This window comes from Loxodonta africana, chromosome 5 (genome assembly GCF_030014295.1).
Source record: "Loxodonta africana isolate mLoxAfr1 chromosome 5, mLoxAfr1.hap2, whole genome shotgun sequence".
Lineage (NCBI taxonomy): Eukaryota > Metazoa > Chordata > Mammalia > Proboscidea > Elephantidae > Loxodonta > Loxodonta africana.
The window spans coordinates 157,007,771-157,028,313 of NC_087346.1; the positions used below are offsets into that span (position 1 = coordinate 157,007,771).

Genomic DNA, 20,543 nt, shown 5'->3' on the forward strand with positions numbered 1-20,543 from the left:
CTGCGTGTGGATGTGGGGGCTGCACATGACTGAGCACACCCTCTGAATCCCCATCTGACCAGGGCATGGCTGGTATATTGAAGGAGGTGTACTAAAAGTCCCCTTTAGGCCGATGCTAGAAAAATTAACCCCACTTGCACAAAGTCTAAAACTAGGCAAAACTAATCTAAACCAAACTCGTTGCCATCAAGTCAATTCCGACGCATAGCAACCTTATAGGGCAGAGTAGAACTGCCCCACAGGGTTTCCAAGGAGCGGCTGGTAGGTTCGAACTGCCGACCTTTTGGTTAGCAGTTGAGCTCTTAACCACTGCACCACCAGGGCTCCAAAACTAACCTAGGATGATAAAATTCAAGACACAGGTTTCCCTGGGAGCGGGTGGTGCTGGGAGGCCCGAAGGGGGCCTCTGGGCAGCAGTCCTGTGTAGTTTCTTCATCTGGTGAGGCTAACAGGTGTACAAATTCACACACTGTGATTTGCCCACTTTTCTGTGTGTAGGTTGTACGTTAGTTAAAGGTTTACTTTAAAAGAAAAGCGATCCACAGAGACGGCTGGCCTCCAGGAGCTACACCTGCACTGGGCTTCTGCTGGGCACCCCTGCCCCCAACATCCCCTCCTCCTTCCCCACACCCCCTCCTCCCCCACTGCCCCAGACCCCCGCCTGCCAGTCGGCCACTCTCGAGAAGGCTGGAGAGAAAGCAGAGCACTGCCTCCTGCCGCCCAAGGCTAGCTTACCGGGCTGGCATCATAGGTCTTGCGGGCGAGGTCGTCCAGGCTCTGGTTCTGCAGCTTCTCGGTGATAAGCGTGACCATGGTCGGGGGTCCCGTGTCCTCTGTCCGCACAGTCGAGCATTGAGGTTCTGGGGCATTGGGCTTCAGGAGGCCCAGGCCATTGCTGGGTCTGAGCTAAACCTGGAGATTATGCTCCCATTTGGCAGATGAACGATCCATTTCCAGGGGGTCTTCAGAGCCTCGTGTCTGTTTGTCGGTAAAGAGAAACTGTCAAATGTAACGACATACACACCGTTCCATTCGTTTTTCTATCACATGCTGAGTACTACGCACATAAAATATTTCTGACCCCTCTGCCTGACAAGCCCTTTAAAAACAACCACACAAGCTCTCTCCTGGAAAACTTAATGAGAGCCGTCTTCCGGCTAAAAGATGGAGGGTCAAATCCACACGTTAGGGCCAACCCCTTCCAATGCCCCCACAGAGGTGCCAGGGAAGGCCAGTCCCACCCTCTCCAACAAGGCCCTTAGCCCACAAGGCAAAGAAGACAGGCGAGGAGACACAGGAACTGGATTTGGGAAGCTGGAAAGCAGCTAAGAAATCGAACCTTAAGCCCACTGTGGAGAAGCCCCAGGGAACAACCTGACTGCAAACTACTGAACCTCCCACCTCCCTGGTAGAAAGTCTGTTTAAAGCAGTTACACACCGGTCCCCTCCCCCACTCCACCCTGCTGGGCAAGAGCCCCACCCCACCCCAACTGAAGCGCAGTTTCCTGGGGTGCACAGAGGTCTGCTGGCTGGGCCCAGCTGAAGGGGAAGAGCTAGGTGAAACCGGTCAACAGGCGCAGGGGACTCCAGACAGCATTAACCCTTCAGCCATCCCTGTCCAAGCCCCAGAAGTGGACAGCTAAGAACCCACCCGCAGGCAAAGACTCAACTGCCACACTGGGGGGTCTGCCTCCCCCAGGCAGAAGAGGAGAGAGGTCCTGACAAGGCAAGGGCCCACAAGCAGCCCAGCAAGCCTACCACACACAGGCTTCAGTCTGCTTTTCAGTGTCCCATTCTTGAACACCAGCAGGCGCCCAGGGTCATCAGTTTAGGAAAGCAATACCTACTGCCGTCGAGTCAATTTCAACACATAGTGACCCCGTAGGACAGAGCAGAACTGTCCCACAGGATTTCCAAGGATGTCATCTTTATAGAAGCAGACTGCCTAATCCTTCTTTTGCAAAGCGGCTGGTGGGTTCAAACCACTGACCTTTTGGTTAGCAGCTGAGCGCTTAACCACTGCACAATCAGGGCTCCTTAGGAATGCAATAAAAGAGGCCAGAACCATCAGGGGAAAAAAGCAACCTGAAGAAAATACAGTGTGCGAGAGGGATCTTTCAACATTAGTATCAATCTTACCTCAAAGTGGTAAGATACTATACCAATGACCACAATATCCTTAACAACACTCAAAAAGGAAAAAAAAAGGAGCTCTTGGACATTAAAAACATAATAAAAACCATTTGCCATCAAGTCGATTCCAACGCATGGCAACCCCACGTGTGTCAGAGTAGAACTGGGCTCTACAGTTGTCAGTGGCTGATTTTTCAAAGGAGATTGCCAGGCCTTTCTTCTGAGGCACCTCTGGGTAGACCTGAACTTCCACCTTTCAATTAGCAGCAGAGTGCTTAGCCACTTGTGTCACCCAAACCCAGTGCCGTCGAGTCACTTCCACAGGACGTCTAAAACCATAACAGCAGGGATGAAAAACTGCACAGAAGATCCTGAATGCGTGTCCTCAAAACACAGACCTCCAGTCTCCTTCGAGGAGACTCGTCGGGCAGAATAAGCATCACTGAACAGAGGGTCCCCACCGGCGGGAGCCCAAAGCACTCAGTGCCCAGGCCTCTCCACGAGCCATTAAATCCATCTCTGGGACAGCACTGCTTATGGACATCTGCCCCCAAAACCTTAGTGTTTGTCAGCAGTATCACCCTTACGGCATCAGAGGAATGTCCGTGCCAGCCAAGTGGGGCTGAGCTAGGAAAGCAAGGGTCATTCCATTTTATGAAATCTACTAGTACAATGTGCTAATAGATCTAAGGAGAAAAACCATATGATCATTGCCGTAGATGCTGAAATGGTTTCTGAAAAAATTCTAATACTCATTTCTCATCTTTAAAAGTATACTATCCAAAATACATAAAACTCTTAAAACTCAGCAATAAGGAAACAAGCAACCCAAATACAAAATGAACAAAAGATCTGAACAGACACCTCACCAAAGAAGACAGGCTGCTGTTGTTAGGGGCTGTCATGGATTGAACTGTGTCTCCCAAAAATATCAGTCAACTTGGCTAGGCCGTGATTCCCAGTATTGTGTGACTGTCCACCATTTTTGTCACCTGATGTGATTTTCCCTTGTGATGTAAATCTTATCTCTACGATGTTAATGAGACAGGATTAGCAGCAGTTATGTTAATAAAGCAGGACTCAACCTACAAGACTAGGTTGTGTTTTAAGCCAATCTCTTCTGAGATATAAAACAGAGAAGTGAGTACAGAGACAGGAGGACCTCACACCACCAAAAGGTCCAGGAGAATAGCACGTCCTTTGGACCCAGGGTGCCTGCACCGAGAAGCTCCTCGACCAGGGGAAGATTGATGGCAAGGCCTTCCAGCAGAGCTGACAGAAAGACAAAGTCTTCCCCTGGAGCTGGCACCCTGAATTCAGACTTTTAGTCTCCCAGACTGTGAAAGAATAAGTTTCTCTTTTATTACAGCCATCCACCTGTGGTATTTCTGTTATAGAAGGGCTAGATGACTAAGACAGGTGCCGTCAAGTTGGTTCCAACTCATAGCCACCCTACGTACAACAGAACAAAACGCTGCCCGGCCCTGCACCATCCTCACAATCGTTTCTGTGTTTGAGCCCATAGACAGAAGATTACAGAAGGCAAATAAGCACATGAAAAGGTGTCCAGCAGCACATGTCATCGCTGTTGTTATCACCGAGTGCCTTCAACGTCGATTCTAACTCACGGCCACCACATGTGATTGAACAGGGCTGCCCCATAGGGTTTTCTTGGCTGTAATCTTTACAGGAGCAGATCTCCAGGTTTTTCTGGGTTCCACGGAGCCACTGGGTTCCAACTGCCAACCTTTCAGTTAGCAGCCAAGCACTTAACTATTTCATCTCCAGGGCTCCTTTCGTACGTCATTAACCAAACCAAACCCATTGCCATCAAGTCGATTCCGACTCATATCAACCCTATAGGGCAGGGTAGAACTGCCCCATAGGGTTTCCAAGAAGCAGCCGGTGGATTCAAACTGCTGACCTTTTGGTTAGCAGCCAAATGTTTAACCATTGTGCCACGAGGGCCCCCACATGTCATTAGGGAATTACAAATTAAACCAACAATGAGATACCACTGCACACGTACACGAGTGGCTAAAATCCAAAACACTGACAATGCCAAATGCTGGCAAGGATATGGAGCTGCAGGAACAAACACTCATTCATTGCCGCTGGGAACACAGCCACTCTGGAAGACAGTCCAGCACTTTCTCACCAAGGTAAACACAGGCTTACCATCCGATCCAACAACCACGCTCCTAGCTATTTACCCAACTGAGTCGACAACGCATGTCCACACAAACCCTGCACATGAACATTTATAGCAGGTTTATTCATAAATGCCTCAAACTGGAAGCAACTGAAATGTCCTTCAGTAGATGAATGGATAAACTTAACTGTGGTCCATCCACACAACCGAGTATTATTCAGTGAGAAAAAGAAATGAGCTACTAAGCTAGGAAAAGATGTGGAGAAACCTTAAACACTTGTTGCTAAGTGGATGAAGCCAGTCTGAAGAGGCTATGTACTATACAATTCCAACAATATGACATTCCAGAAAAGGCAAAACTACAGAGACAGTAAAAAGATCAGTGGTTGCCAGGGGTTCAGAAAGAGGGAGAGAGAAATGAACAGGTGGAGCGCAGGGCATTTTTAGGGCAGTGAAACTATTCTCCGTGGTACTGTAATGTTGGACACAGGACATTATCGTCTGTCAAAACCCAACACTAACAGTGAGCCTGTTAGGGACTGAATTGCGTCCCCCCCAAAACGCATATTAACTTGGCTAGGCCGTGATTCCTAGTGTTATGTGGTTGTCCAACCTTTTGTGATCTGATGGGATTATCCTCTGTGTTGTAAATCCTAACCTCTATGATGTTAATGAGGCAGGATTAGAGGCAATTGTTAATGAGGCAGGACTCAATCTACAGGATTAGGTTGTATCTTGAGTCAATCCCTTTTGAGATATAAAAGAGAGATCTAAGTAGAGAGGAGAGGGACCTCATGCCACCAAGAAAGAAGTGCCGGGGGCAGAGTGCATCTTTTGAACCTGGGGTCCTTGAGCTGAGAAGCTCCTAAACGAGGGGAAGATTGATGACAAGGACCTTCCCCAAGAACCAACAGAGACAGAAGGTCTGCTCCTGGAGCTGGTGCCCTGAATTAGGACTTCTAGCTTACTGGACTAAGAGACAATAAATTTCTATTAAAAAAAAAAAAAAGCCATCCATTTTTGGTATTTCTGTTACAGCAGTATTAGACAGCTAAGACAAATTTGGTACCGAGAGTGGGGTTCTGCTCTAAGAGGTACCTAAAATGTAAAAGTGGTTTTGAAACTGTGAATGAGTATAGAGACTGTAAGAGTTTTAAACTGCCTAACAGTAAAATCCTAGATTGCCTTGAAGAGATTCTTGGTGGAATCATGGATGTCAAAGACAATTCTGGTAAGGGCTCAAAAGGAAGTGAGGAGAGCTGTAACAACAGAGTTGGTTCAGAGGCAAGAAGCAGCAGCAAAGGAACAGCAGCAGCAGACCCAGGAGACCGGCCTGAGGCAGTGCAGGAGCCAACCCATGGAGCAGGAGAGCTGAGTGTCCTTGCGCAAGAGGCTTCCTGGAGGAGTGGGGTGCCTCCGAGTATTCATCAGTGGAGCTGGGCTTGCCGACCCTCAGCGCGAGTGAGCTGAGTGCTCACTGGACAAGGTTTACTGATGGAGTGAGATGCCTCCAGGCACTTTTCGATAGAGCCAAAGAGCTTTGGAACACTTGCCAAGCAGGGCAGATGCTGGATCAGCCTAGGGGCCTGAGGGGCCAAGAGGACAAGGAATCAGGAAGCAGAAGCTGAAGAGACAGGGAACACAGGAAACAGAGCTGCCTCGGCCTCAAAGGGTTGGGCCAGGACTTCTGGGGTCTCAGAGTGGAGTCATGGCTTCTGGGGTTTCAAGGGGTGGGGCCACAGGCTCCTAGGTTTTAAAGAGTCAGACCTTCACCACCTCGGTTCTGGAGTGTGGGGCTGACTTTCACGGGATAGGGCCAGATCCGCTGTCCAAAGCTGAAGGGGAAGGCCTGCCATGCCCAAGGGGCAGAAGAATGGGGCCTGCAAGGGATGAGGGGGCAGGGTGGCCACTGGTTGGACTAGAATGGGGGTCGCCCAAATGTGAGGGAAGAGAGTTGCTGTTCCAGTGGACCTGGAGGATGGGGGTGAAGCCTAAGGCCAAGGGGCCTCCACCCAGAAACTGGAGAGTGTGGCCAACGCCTAGAGCCTGGAGGGCATGGCCATTGCCTAAATGGTCTCAAAACAGAGGATTATTTTCAAGCCTTGGGAGCTAATGTAATGTGCCTGCCGACTTGTTTGGTGCCTGTTATCCCTTCTTTCCCTCCAATTTCTCCCATTTGTAATGCAAATGTCTAGCTTGTGGCTGTCCCATCACTGTACTCTGGAAGCAGACAACTTGGATTCTAGATTTCACAGATGAAAAGAGGAATTTTGCCCCAGGACATTTTGGACTTGGAGTTGAATGAACTTTTGGGATGATATGATGGGGTGAATGTGTTTGACATGTGGCACAGACATGAATTTTGGGGGGCCAAAGGGCAGAATGTCATGGATTGAACTGTGTCCCCCAAAAATGTGTCAACTTGGCTAGGCCATGATTTCCAGTATTGTGTGGTTATCCACCATTTTGTAATCTAATGGAATTATCCTGTGTATTATAAATCCTAACCTCTATGATATTAACGAGGCAGGATTAGATGTAGTTATGTTAATGAGGCAGGACTCAATCTACAGGATTAGGCTGTATCTTGAGTCAATCTCTTCTGAGATATAAAAGAGAGAAGCAAGCAGAGAGACGGGAGAACTTCATACCACCAAGAAAATAGTGCCAGGAGAAGAGTGTGTCCTTTGGACCTGGGGTCCCTGCATTGAGAAACTCCTAGACCAAGGGAAAGATTGATGACAAGGACCTTCCCCCAGAACTGACAGAGAAAGAAAACATTCCCTGGGAGCTGGTGTCCTGAATTTAGACTTCTAGCTTCCTAGACTGTGAGAGAATAAACTTGTTTGTTAAAGCCATCCATTTGTGGAATTTCTGTTAAAGCAGCAATAGCTAAGACAGAACCCCAGTGTAAACTATGGACTTTAGTTAATAAAAATGTATCAATATTGGCTCATCCATTGTAACAAATGCACCACAGGAATTCAAGATGTTAACAAAAGAGGAAACTATGGGAGGGGGAGAGGTGGGTATATAGAACTCTCAGTACTTTCTGTTCAATTTTTCTATACACCTAAAACTGCTCTAAAAAATAAAGCCAATTAATAAAAAATTTATATATACTATCTGTGATGGTTAAGACTATGTGTCAACTTGGTTTGGCCATGATTCTCAGAGTTTTGGCAGCTGTATAATCTTGTGATCACTTCCTGTTGAAATCTGATACGTGATCACTCCCATGATGGAATCTGCTGAGTGGTATCAGTGGGGGCAGGGCCTGTGGCAGCTCACCACCCCCCTCAGCCTTCATCTCTGTGCCCTCCGCCGCCTACTTCCTTTCTGCTTGCCTTGCCAAGGCTTTTGGCTTGTTCTGCATCCAGCATCCGTCTCGTCTGACCTCCAGCTCTTAGGACCTGAGCTAGCAGCTTACTGTCGATCTTGGGATTTGTCTATCTTCACAGCCCGTGAGCAAGAGTCCTGCTCCCCGATCTGCCAATCTTGGGTTCACCAGTCCCTGCAGCTACGTGACTCCAGAGAAACCCTGCAGTCTTGCCTGCCAATCTTGGGATCTGTTGACCTTCACAGCCTGTAAGCTGGAGCTCTGTTCTCCGACCTGCCGATCTTCGGTCCATCAGCTTCTGTGGCCGTGTGAATTGGGAGAAGCCTCTATCCTGATCCACGGGTTTGGGATGTTCCAGCCTCTACAACTGCGTGAGCTGTTTCCTTGATATAAATCTCTCTCTCTATATATTTATACACTTTACTGGCTTTGCTTCTCTAGAGAACCCAGCCTAAGACACCATCTGACTGTGCAGATATATACATAGGTGTGAGTGTATGTGTGTATGTGTGTGTGCGTGTGTGTATACACGTGCTCTCAATAGGAATCAGTAGAAACTTCCACAACATGTAGCTTTAAACCATGCAGCCCAAAAGCCAGCGCATCTTACCAAATGGGGAAATACTGGAGGCGTTCTAGCAAACAGAGGGGAGCAGAACAAAGATACCCTCTATCGGCACAGCACTACCATCAAATCCTGCACTGGACTATTTAGCCGAAGCAATCAGAAAAGAGAAAGAACTCAGCGAGGGACAGATTTGCCTGGGGCAGGGTCAGTGTAAGGCCCTGGGCTATAACCAGCACCTCTGGGGACTAAGGGATATCATCCCTCACCATCACTCAAATCTCAACCTTCAGAGAGGTCATCTCACACGTTCTGACCCACGATGATGCCACCGTGAACATGCAGACAGCTGTTGGCCAAGTCTGTCCTCTGCCCACAGTGACCCTGTGAAAAAGTCCCCTGGCCACACCGGAGGGCATAAAGTATGGTGCATCAGCCAGAGCACAGTCTCGCAGGGATGCCACCAGGCTCCCAACACTGAGCCCAAGCCGTGGTGACCATGCCGCCAACACTGAGCCCAAGCCGTGGTGACCACGCCGCCAACGGTGAGCCCAGGCTGTGGAGACCACACCGCCGACGCAAAGCCCAGGCTGTGGTGGCCACGTGGCCAACGTTGAGCCCGAGCCATGGAGACCATGCCACTGCCACTGAACCCACCATGCCACCAACGCAGAACCTGGGCTGTGATGACCACACCAATGACACTGAGCCCAGGCTGTGGTGACCACTCTGCCAATGCTGAGCCCATCTACAGTGACCACATTGCCGACACTGAGCCTGGGGTGCGGTGACCATGCCGCTCATACTGAGCCTGGGCTGTGGTGAACATGCCACCGATGCTGAGCCAGGCTGTGGTGACCATGCCGCCAATGCTGAGCCAGGCTGTGGTGACCATGCCACCGACACTGAGCCAGGGCTGTGCTGACAGCCACTACAAAGCCTTCACCATGTGCGGCAACATGAGGAGAATCAGGATCAGGCCATCCCACATGTTGACGGCGCCCATCCATCTGTGTCAAGATGACTGGGCAGCTGGCTCTTGTCTACTCTGAGGCTACTGACGAAATGACAACAGTGGTTGATGGTACAGAGGAGTAGATACACACCATACGTGCATGGAACTCACCCAAAGCCAACTAAATGAGACACTGCATCTGTACAGCATATACATGGCATGGATACTTTGGCTGCTCCACCCTCCAGAGGCCCAAGAGCCTGGACAGGAAGCCATATCTCCCAGAAGAGACATCTGCCTGCTGGGAGTGGATGCTTCAATACGTTTTCAAACCAAAGAGCCCTACTCACAGCCAACCACATCACATCAGGCCCCCACCGGTCGGGCATCAGCTGGGTGGACCAGCTGGCACAGAATGTTGTCCTCAACAAGGTACAGTTCTTGTGGTCACTACACTCAAATTCCCCACAGCCCCAACTTAGAACTGCACCCCAACAGGCCAGTGCAGCCCTCATTCAGCCCCAGCCTGTTTTCCACTAATCCCACCAACTTTTGACATCCGGCCATGGGTCCACTGCATCACAGCAGCTAGTTCCTAACGGAGGGCAAAGGGCAGGTTTCTTGCTCCTCGGGACCACTCGGGGGCTCTGCTCCATCACTATGTACCATCCCCCTCACACCTTGGCTGTCAAAAACCTGGGAGCACACAGCATGCACACACACGTTCCCAAGAAAGGCTACACCAGCCACAGTAAACTTTATTTTATTAAAAATTATTTAAATTCCCCTTGAGATTGGGAATCAGACAAGGATGCCCTTTATCACCACTCTTATTCAACATAGCGCTGGAGGTCCTAGCCAGAGCAATTAGGCTAGATAAAGAAATAAAGGGCATCCAGATTGATAAAGGAGAAGTAAAAGTATCTGTATTTGCAGACAACATGATCTTATACACAGAAAACCCTAAGGAATCCTCAAAAAACTACTGAAACTAATAGAAGAGTTCAGCAGAGTATCAGGGTACAAGATAAACACACAAAAATCAGTGGGATTCCTCTACACCAACAAAAAGAACATTGGAGAAGAAATCACCAAATCAATACCATTTACAGTAGCCCCCAAGACAATAAAATACTTAGGAATAAATCTAACCAGAGAAGTAAAAGACCTATACAAAGAAAACTACAAGACACTACTGCAAGAAACCAAAAGAGACCTACATAAGTGGAAAAACATACCTTCCTCATGGACAGAAAGACTTAACATTGTAAAAATGTCTATTCTACCAAAAGCCATCTATAGATACAATGCAATTCCGATCCAAATTCCAGCGACATTTTTTAAAGAGTTGGAGAAACAAATCACCAACCTCACATGGACGGGAAAGAGGCCCCGGATAAGTAAAGCATTACTGAAAAAGAACAAAGTGGGAGGCCTCACTGCACCTGATTTTAGAACCTGTTATACCGCTGCAGTAGTAAAAACAGCCTGGTACTGGTACAACAACAGATACATGGACCAATGGAACAGAATTGAGAATCCAGACATAAATCCGTCCACAAATGAGCAGCTGATATTTGACAAAGGCCCAAAGTCAGTTAAATGGGGAAAAGACAGTCTTTTTAACAAACGGTGCTGGTATAACTGGATATCCATCTGCAAAAAAATGAAACATGACCCATACCTCACACCATGCACAAAAACAAACTCAAAATGGATTAAAGACCTAAATGTAAAATCTAAAACGATAAAGATCATGGAAGAAAAATTAGGGACAACGCTAGGAGCCCTAATACATGGCATAAACATTATACAAAACGTTACTGACAATGCAGAAGAGAAACTAGATAACGGGGAGCTCCCGAAAATCAAACACCTATGCTCATCCAAAGACTTCACCAAAAGAGTACAAAGATAACCTACAGACTGGGAAAAAGTTTTTAGCTATGACACTTCCGATCAGTGTCTGATCTCTAAAATCTACGTGATACTGCAAAAACTCAACTACAAAAAGACAAATAACCCAATTAAAAAATGGCCAAAAGATATGAATAGACACTTCACTAAAGAAGACATTCAGGTAGCTAGCAGATGTATGAGGAAATGCTCACGATCATTAGCCATTAGAGAAATGCAAATCAAAACTACAATGAGATTCCATCTCACTCCAACAAGGCTGGCATTAATCCAAAAAACACAAAATAATAAAGGTTAGAGAGGTTGTGGAGAGATTGGAACACTTATACACACCTGGTGGGAATGTAAAATGGTACAACCACTATGGAAATCGATTTAGTGCTTCCTTAAAAAACTAGAGATAGAGCTACAGTATGATCCAGCAATCTGACTCCTTGGAATATATCCTAGAGAAGTAAAAGCCTTTACACCAACAGATATATGCACACCCATGTTCACTGCAGCACTGTTTACAACAGCAAAAAGATGGAAGCAACCAAGGTGCCTATCAACAGATGAATGGATAAATAAATTATGGTATATTCACACAATGGAATACCACGCATCAATAAAGAACAATGATGAATCTGTGAAACATTTCATAACATGCAGGAATCTGGAAGGCATTTTTCTGAGTGAAATTAGTCAGTTGCAAAAGAACAAATATTGTATGAGATCACTATTATAAGAACTCGAAAAACAGTTTAAACAAAGAAGAAAATATCCTTTGATGGTTACGAGAGTGGGGAGGGAGGGAGGGAGGGAGAGGGGTTTTCACTAATTAGATAGTAGACAAGAACTATTTTAGGTGAAGGGAAAGACAACACACGATACAGAAGAGGTCAGCACAATTGGACTAAACCAAAAGCAAAGAAGTTTCCTGAATAAACTGAATGCTTTGAAGGCCAGCGTAGCAGGGACAGGGGTTTGGGGACCATGATTTCAGGGGACATCTAAGTCAATTGGCATAATAAAATCTATTAAGATAACATTCTGCATCTCACTTTGGAGAGTGGTGTCTGGGGTCTTAAACGCTAGCAAGTGGCCATCTAAGATGCATCAACTGGTCTCAACCTACCTAGAGCAAAGGAAAATGAAGAACACCAAAGAAACAAGGTAATTGTGAGCCCAAGAGACAGAAAGGACCACATAAACCAGAGACTACATCAGCCTGAGACCAGAAGAACTAGATGGTGCCTGGCTACAACCGATGACTGCCCTGACAGGGAACACAACAGAGAACCCCTGAGGGAGCAGGAGAGCAGTGGGATGCAGACCTCAAATTCTCGTGAAAAGACCAGGCTTAATGGTCTGACTGAGACTAGAAGGACCCCGGAGGTCATGGTCCCCAGACCTTCTGTTAGTCCAGGACAGGAATCATTCCCAAAGCCAACTCTTCAGACAGGGATTGGACTGGACTATGGGATAGAAAAAGATACTGGTGAAGAATGAGCTTCTTGGATCAAGTAGAGACACATGAGACTATGTTAGCATCTCCTGTCTGGCTGGGAGATAAGAGGGCAGAGGCGGTCAGAAGCTGGCCAAATGGACATGAAAATAGAGAGTGGAGGGAAGGAGTGTGCTGTCTCATTAAGGGGAGAGCAACTACAAGTATATAACAAGGTATATATAAAATTTCTGTACGAGAGACTGACTTGATTTGTAAACTTTCACTTAAAGCACAATAAAAAATTTTTTAAATGATATAGTACTGGAAGATGAGCCCCCCCAGGTTGGAAGGCACTCAAAAGACAACTAGGGAAGAGCTGCCTCCTCAAAGAAGAGTCAACCTTAATGACATGGATGGAGTCAAGCTTTCAGGGCCTTCATTTGCTGATGTGGCATGACTCAAAATGAGAACAGCTACAAACATCCATTAATAATCAGAAAGTATAATGTACAAAGTATGAATCTAGGAAAATTGGAAGTCATCAAAAATGAAATGGGACGCATAAACATTGATACCCTAGGCATTGGCGAGCTGAAACAGAGTGGTACTGGCCATCTTGAATCAGACAATCATATGGTCTAGTATGCTGGGAAGGACAGCTTGAAGAGAAATGGGCATCACATTCCTCATCAAAAAGAACGTTTCAAGATCTATCCTGAAGTACAACACTGTCAGTGATAGGATAATATCCATACGCCTACAAGGAAGACCAGTTAATATGACTATTATTCATATTTACGCACCAACCACTAAGGCCAAAGATGAAGAAATTGAAGTTTTTACCAACTTCTGCAGTCTGAAATTGACCACACATGTGATCAAGATGCACTGATAATTGCTGGCAATTGGAATACGAGTGCTAGAAACAAAGAAGGATTGGTAGTTGGAAAATATGGCCCTGGTGATAAAAACGATGCTAGAGCTCGCATGATGGAATTTTGCTAGACCAATGACTTCATCACAAACACCGTTTTTCAACAACATAAAAGGGACTACACACGTGGACCTCACCAGATGGAATACACAGGAATCAAATCGACTACATCTGTGGAAAGAGACAATGGAAACGCTCAATATCAAAAGTCAGAACAAGGCCAGGGGCCAATTCTGGAATAGACCATCAATTGCTCACATGCAAGTTCAAGGTAAAGGTGAAGAAAATTAGAACAAGTCCACAAGAGCCAAAGTACGACCTTGTGTGTATCCCGTCTGAATTTAGACACCACCACAAGAACAGACTGGACGTGTTGAACACTAATGACTGAAGACCAGACAAGTTGTAAAGTGCCATCAAGGATATCACACATGAAGAAATTAAAAAAAAAAAACCGTTGCCATCGAGTCAATTCTGACTCATAGCGACGCTATAGGACAGAGTAGAACTGCCCCACAGAGTTTCCAAGGAGCGCCTGGTGGATTCCAACCACTGACGTTTTGATTAGCAGCCAAAGTTTGGAAATGCCACCAGGGTTTCCAAAACAAACCCACTGCTATCGAGTGGATTCTGAGTCATAATGACTCTATAGGACAGAACAGAACTGCCCCATAGGATTTCCAAGGAGCAGCTGGTGGATTTGAACTGCCAGCCTTTTGGTCAGCAGCCATGGATAGCTCTTAACTATTTCGCCACCAGGTCTCCTTGAAGAAATTAAGAGGTCATTAAAAAGACAGGAAACAAAGAAAAGACCAAAATGAATGTCAGAAGAGACTCTGAAACTTGCTCTTCAAGCACAGTAGTTAAAGCCCAAGGAAGAAACGATGAAGTGCAAGACCTGAACAGAAGATTTAAAAGGGTGGCTCAAGAAGACAAAGGATCATAATGACATGTGCAAAGACCTGGAGTTAAGAAACAAAAAGGGAAGAACGTGCTCGGCGTTTCTCAAACTGAAAGTACTGAAGAAAAAATTCAAGCCTGGAGTTGCAATACTAAAGAATTCTATGGGGAAAATATTAAACGATCCAGAAGTATCAAAAGAAGATGTGACGAATACACAGAATCAGGATACCAAAGAGAAATGGTGGACATTCAACCATTTCAGGGGGTAGCATATGATCAAGAACCAACGGTACCGAAGGAGGAGGTCCAAGCTGCACTAAAGGCACTGGCGAAAAAGAAGGCTCCAGGAATTGACGGGCTATCCATTGAGATGTTTCAACAAACAGATGCAGCGCTGGAAGTGCTCACTTGTCTATGCCAAGAAATTTGGGATACAGCTAGTTGGCCAATCAACTGGAAGAGATTCATATTTGTAACCATTCCAAAGAAAGGTGATCCAACAGAATGCGGAAATTATCGAGCAATATCATTAATATCACACGCAAGGATATCATACGTGAAGAAATTAAGAGGTCATTAAAAACACAGGAAAGAAAGAAAAGACCAAAACGAATGTCAGAAGAGACTCTGAAACCGGGGATATCATTGCTGACGTCAGATGAATCTTGGCTAAAAGCAGAGAATACCAGAGAAGTGTTTAGTGTGTTTTATTAACTACGCAAAGGCATTCAGCTGTGTGGATCATAACAAATTATGGATAATATTACAAAGAATGGGAATTCCGGAACACTTAATTGTGCTCATGAAGAATCTGTACTTAGACCAAGAAGCAGTCGTACATACACAATGGGATACTGCGTGGTTTAAAGTCAGGAAAGGTGTGCGTCAGGGTTGTATCTTTTCATCACACTTATTCAATCTGTATTCTGAGCAAATAATTTAAAAGCCTGGACTTTATGAAGAAGAACAGGGCATCAGGATTGGTGGAAGACTCAACAACCTGCAATATGCAGATGAAACAACCTTAACTGCGGAAAGTAAAGAAGACTTGAAGCATTTATTGATGAAGAGCAAAGACCACAGCCTTCAGTATGGATTACACTTCAACATAAAACAAAAATCCTCACAACCATACCAATGAGCAACATCACGATAAATGGAGAAAAGACTGAAATTGTCAAGGATTTCATTTTACTTGGATCCACAATCAACACCCATTGAAGCAGCAGTCAAGAAATGAAATGACGCATTGGATTGGGCCAATCTGCTGCAAAAGATCTTTAAAGTGTTAAAAAGTAAAGATGTCAGTTTAAGGACTAAGGTGCTCCTGACCCAAACCATGGTGTTTTCAATGGCCTCATATGCATGTGAACGCTGGACAGTGAACACGGATGACCCGAGAAGAACTGATACCTTGAATTATGGTGATGGCGAAGAATACTGGATATACCATGGATTGCCAGAAGAACAAAAAAATCTGTCTTGGAAGAAGTACAGCCAGGATGCTCATTAGAAGGATGGCAAGACTTCATCTCACATACTTTGGACATGTTATCAGGAGGGATCAGTCCCTGGAGAAGGACATCATGCGTGTTAAAGTAGAGGGTCAGCGAAAAAGAGGAAGACCCTCGATGAAATGGACTGACACAGTGGCTGCAACAATGGGTTCAAACATAGCACAACTGTGAGGATGGCGCAAGACTGGGCAGTATTTCATTCTGTTGTACGGAGGGTCACTATGAGTCAGGTTCAATGGCACCTAAGAACAATAACAACAGTATTTTAAAAAGCAGGTCACATACTCACCTGGACCATCAAAGAAGGAGAGTCAGGAATATCAAAAAATCCACTGCCGTCAAGTCATTTCCAACTCACAGCAACCCTATAGGACAGAGTAGAACTGCCCCACTGGGTTTCCAAGGCTGTCATCTTTACGGAAGCACACTGCCACATCTTTCTCCTGTAGAACAGGTGGTGGGTTCGAACCACCAACCTTTTGGTGAGCAGCCAAGCACTTAATCACTGAGCCACCAAGGAATAGGAGGAAATGGACTGCGTGGCTAATTGCCTCCGTCAACAACTGTCTCCTTTGCCATGAGACCAGAAGAACTGGATGGTGCCCAGCTACTGTTACTGAACATTGTGCTCAAAGATTCTATAGAAGAATCCTGATCAAAAGGGGAGGAAATATGAAACAGAATTTCAAATTCTTATGGACTCCAGCCTTTTTGGAGCCACCGAGGCTGGATAAGCCCCTGAAACTACTGCCCTGAGATAATCTTTAAACCTTAAGCTGAAAATATGATCTGAAGTCTTCTTAAACCAAACAGCAGTTTAGCTAAGTTAGTAAAGAATGTCTGCCTTCAGCACTGCGCTCCTTTAATAACTATCTGTATGGGACCAAAGTGAGAACACTAACTCGAAAAGTTAGACAGGAAGCTTAGAGAGTGGTGAGTTTATGTTAATGGGGGAGGAACAATTTGGAAAAGGAGGGTGAGAATGGCTGCACAACTGGAAGAAGGTAATCAATGTCGCTGAATTGTACACGTAGAAACTACTGAATTGGTGTATGTTTTGCTGTGTATATTTTCAATAACAATTTTTAAAAAAGGAGTAAAATGAAAAGAAGGCCACATAGTTCTTAGAGAAATGGCTGCTCCCAGGCCTGGGGGAGAGAAAGGGCAAGATGAGCCCGGACATCTCAGGTTGCCAAAAAGTAGGGAAGTGCTCAAAGAACGATAAAAGGGCTCCTAACAGCAGCAAGGTAAGTAATGACAGTGATGGGTTATAATCCATTAGAATAAAATAAGAATCCCCAAGTCCATCCTGACATAAATAAATAATTGAAAAAATAAATAAATGGGAGAGAAGGGAGAGCTCTTCCTTACAGCAAAATGCCAACTAATAAATTGAGAAGGAACGATGGAAATGAAAAAAAGAAATCACCATTTGGCAAGCACCCCATAATACTTGTCTCAGGCAATAAACATCAAAGAAATGAATGCTAAAATTATTGAGTGAAAGTATGACAAGAAACACGATGTTTACATAGTCTCAAAGCATTCCCTATAAGATACTTTTTCCTTACAATGGGGGAATTGTAGCCTGATAGTGGAGAAACCTGGCTGACACCACTTCAAGCAAAAGGTCAAGTTCACAAGGCGAGTGCCCGGACGAACCGACATTGTGTGCCTCTGATGTGATGTGCTGAAAAGACGTTCTTCCTGGGGGTCCCGGCCAAAACGCATAAACTCAATCTAATCGCTAGAAAACATCAAACCCAAATTACGAGACATTCTACAACATAACTGGCCAGTACCTGGTGGCGTGGTTGAAGCACTCGGCCTCTAACCAAAAGGTTGGCAGTTTGAATCCTTCAAACCTACCAGCTGCCCCACGGGAGAAAGATGTGGCAGCCTGCTTCCATAAGGATTACAGCCTTGGAAACTCTATGGGGCAGTTCTACTCGGTCTACAGGGTCACTCTGAGTCGGAATCAACTCAACGGGAAGGAGTTTTAAATTCTTCAAGAATGTCTAGGTCAAAAAAGATGAAGACTAAGGAACTATCCCAGATTGGAGGGAGACTAAAGACATGGGACAACCAAACGTAACATGTGACCCTAGACCAGTAAGAGGACATTGGAGAGCTACCAAAATCTGAGTAAGCACCATAAGTTAGATAATAGTACTACATCATACCACCCCCATCTGTCAGTCTGTCATGCTGTGGTGGCTTGCATGTTGCTGTGATACTGGAAGCTATGCCACCAGTATTTCAAATAGCAGTGGGGTCACCCCTGGTGGACAGGTTTCAGCAGAGCTTCCAAACTAAGATAGACTAGGAAGAAAGGCTTGGCGGCCTACTTCTGAAAATTAGCCAGTGAAAACGTTATGGATCACAACAGCACACGGTCCAACTCTCTCATTCTGGACATTGGGAAAGACCAAAGATCAATTGCTGGAGGAGGACATCATGTTTGCTGAGGTAGGGGCCTGTAAGGGCAAGGGAGATCCCTGCTGAGATGGACTGGCACAAGGATGGCAGTGATGGAGTCGAACACACTGGCAGTTGTGAGGATGATGAAGGACTGGGCAACATTTCATTCTTTTGTACAGAAGGTAGCTATGACTCGGAGCCCACTCAACCGTAGCTAACAAAACAATAACTGTATCGTATGAATGTTATTTTCCAGATTTTGCTCACTGTACTGTGGTTATATAAGGTGTTAACATTTGGGAAATCTTTGTTGTTGTTGTTAGGTGCCATTGAGTCGAATCTGACTCATAGTGACCCTGTGTACAACAGAACGAAACACTGCCCGGTCCTGTGCCATCTTTACAGTTGTTGGTATGTTTGAGCCCATTTTTGCAGCCACTGCATCAATACATCTCATTGAGGGTTTTCCTTTTTTCCTGACCCTCTACTTCACCAAGCATGATGTCCTTCTCCAGGGACTGGTCCCTCTCGATAACATGTCCAAAGTATATGAGACAAAGTCTCTCCACCTTTGCTTCTAAGAAGCATTCTAGTTGTACTTCTTCCAAGACAGCTATGTTCGTTCCTCTGGCAGTCCATGGTATATTCAATACTCTTCACCAACACCATAATTCAAAGGCATCGATTCTTCTTCTGTCTTCCTTATTTCACTGTCCAGCATACATACGAAGCAACTGAAAACACCACAGCTTGGTTCAGGCATACCTTAGACCTCAAAGTGACATCTTTGCTTTTTAAAATCTGTATGTCCCTAAATAGGGAAATGGCTATAAAAAATGTGGACTAGTATACTGTGCTTATGGAAGTTTAAAAAAAAAAAAGTGTGCTTTGTCTATATGTGACTGACGAAGAGTGTACAGAGGAGACCTTGTTGAGTGGCGGGGGGAGCACCCACAGTAGGATGCACAGAGCAAACCATCTGCCTTTCAAAAGAAGCGGAGAAGACACATACTATGTACAGAAAACAAGCACACTACGTAGGGAGAACCGAGGACCACACGACGTACGAAGAAGAAGCACATCACGTACGAGGAAGCAGCACACCAAATACAGAGAAGAGACACACCACGTACGAGGAAGCAGCACATTACGTACAGAGAAGAGGTAACACCAAGTACGAGGAAGCAGCACACCGCATACAGAGAAGAGACACACCACGTACAAGGAAGCAGCACGTTATGTACAGAGAAGAGGCACACCACGTGCGAGGAAGCAGCAAACTGCATACACAGACGAGACACACCACATACGAGCAAGCAGCAAACCATGTACAGAGAAGGGACACACCACGTGCGAGGAAGCAGCACGCTACATACAGAGGGGAGGCACACCATGTATAAGGAAGCAGCACACCATATATGCAGAAGCAGCCTGCTACCTACAGGAACGCAGCGTACGTAGGCAAAGGAAGCACTCCATGGTACAGAAAAGCACGAAATGGTGGGGAAGGGAACGTGCCAAGATCCAACAGCAGTTACCTCTCAGAAACCAGAAAGCAGACTGGGATTGGAAGCACTACTCAGGAGAATCAGACCCTAGGTGTATACCTTTTCATTTCCGTCAAGGGGAAGGAATGCATGTGACTCAGGTAGTTACTAATGCTTTTTTTATATATAAAACCTATCCCCAGCCAGTTTCCCCCTTGAAGAACTAAACAATCAGGATGGTACCCCTGATCACAAGGTATAACGTGCTCACGCCCCCTCCTCGACGGCCACCAGAGCCGGTCTGCTTGCCAAGCCCAAGCTGGGTCAGCAGCTGAGACAGACAGCCTCTCTGCCCTGAGGGGGCACACTCCAGCTGGGAAAGGCAAGAGGTAAACAAAAATGATGACAGATGGTGGAGATTCAAAGGAGGAGGCGAGCAGAAAACCAGGGGTAACGGAGGGCAGCCTGCTGGAGGAGCCCTGATAAGGGGACTCACACGGAAGCCAGGCAGGAAGACAAGCAGGAAGCAGCCGGAGAGGAGCCACACTCAAACTCACTGTCCTGGCCTACAAAGGCTCTGATACTTCTTTACAACCAAACCAGCAATTTAGTTGACGACTTCAAAAATAGTTTCTTCTTTGCCACCTTCTCTGTCTACCTCCACCATTGCCCCTCAGCTCAAGCCCCAGCCATGGCTCGCCTGTACAACAAAATGGCCTGAGTGGTCCCTCCTGTCCATTTCTGCACCCCTCTCAAGCCAGTGCCCCCGAGGGTGGCATCTTTAAAACAA

The 20,543-nt window shown here is 46.0% G+C and overlaps 1 protein-coding gene across 3 annotated transcripts in view; it reads right to left on the reverse strand.

The window, feature by feature from the left end:
* The window catches only part of FAM53A (family with sequence similarity 53 member A), a 57,673-nt gene that overhangs the window by 26,436 nt on the left and 10,694 nt on the right, over positions 1 to 20,543 (reverse strand). For all 3 annotated transcript variants that reach the window (XM_064286133.1, XM_064286134.1, XM_064286132.1), the window contains exon 2: positions 736 to 978. In XM_064286133.1, coding sequence (XP_064142203.1) covers positions 736 to 813 — 78 coding nt within the window. In that variant the 5' untranslated portion in view covers positions 814 to 978. The remainder of the gene's footprint in view (positions 1 to 735; positions 979 to 20,543) is intronic.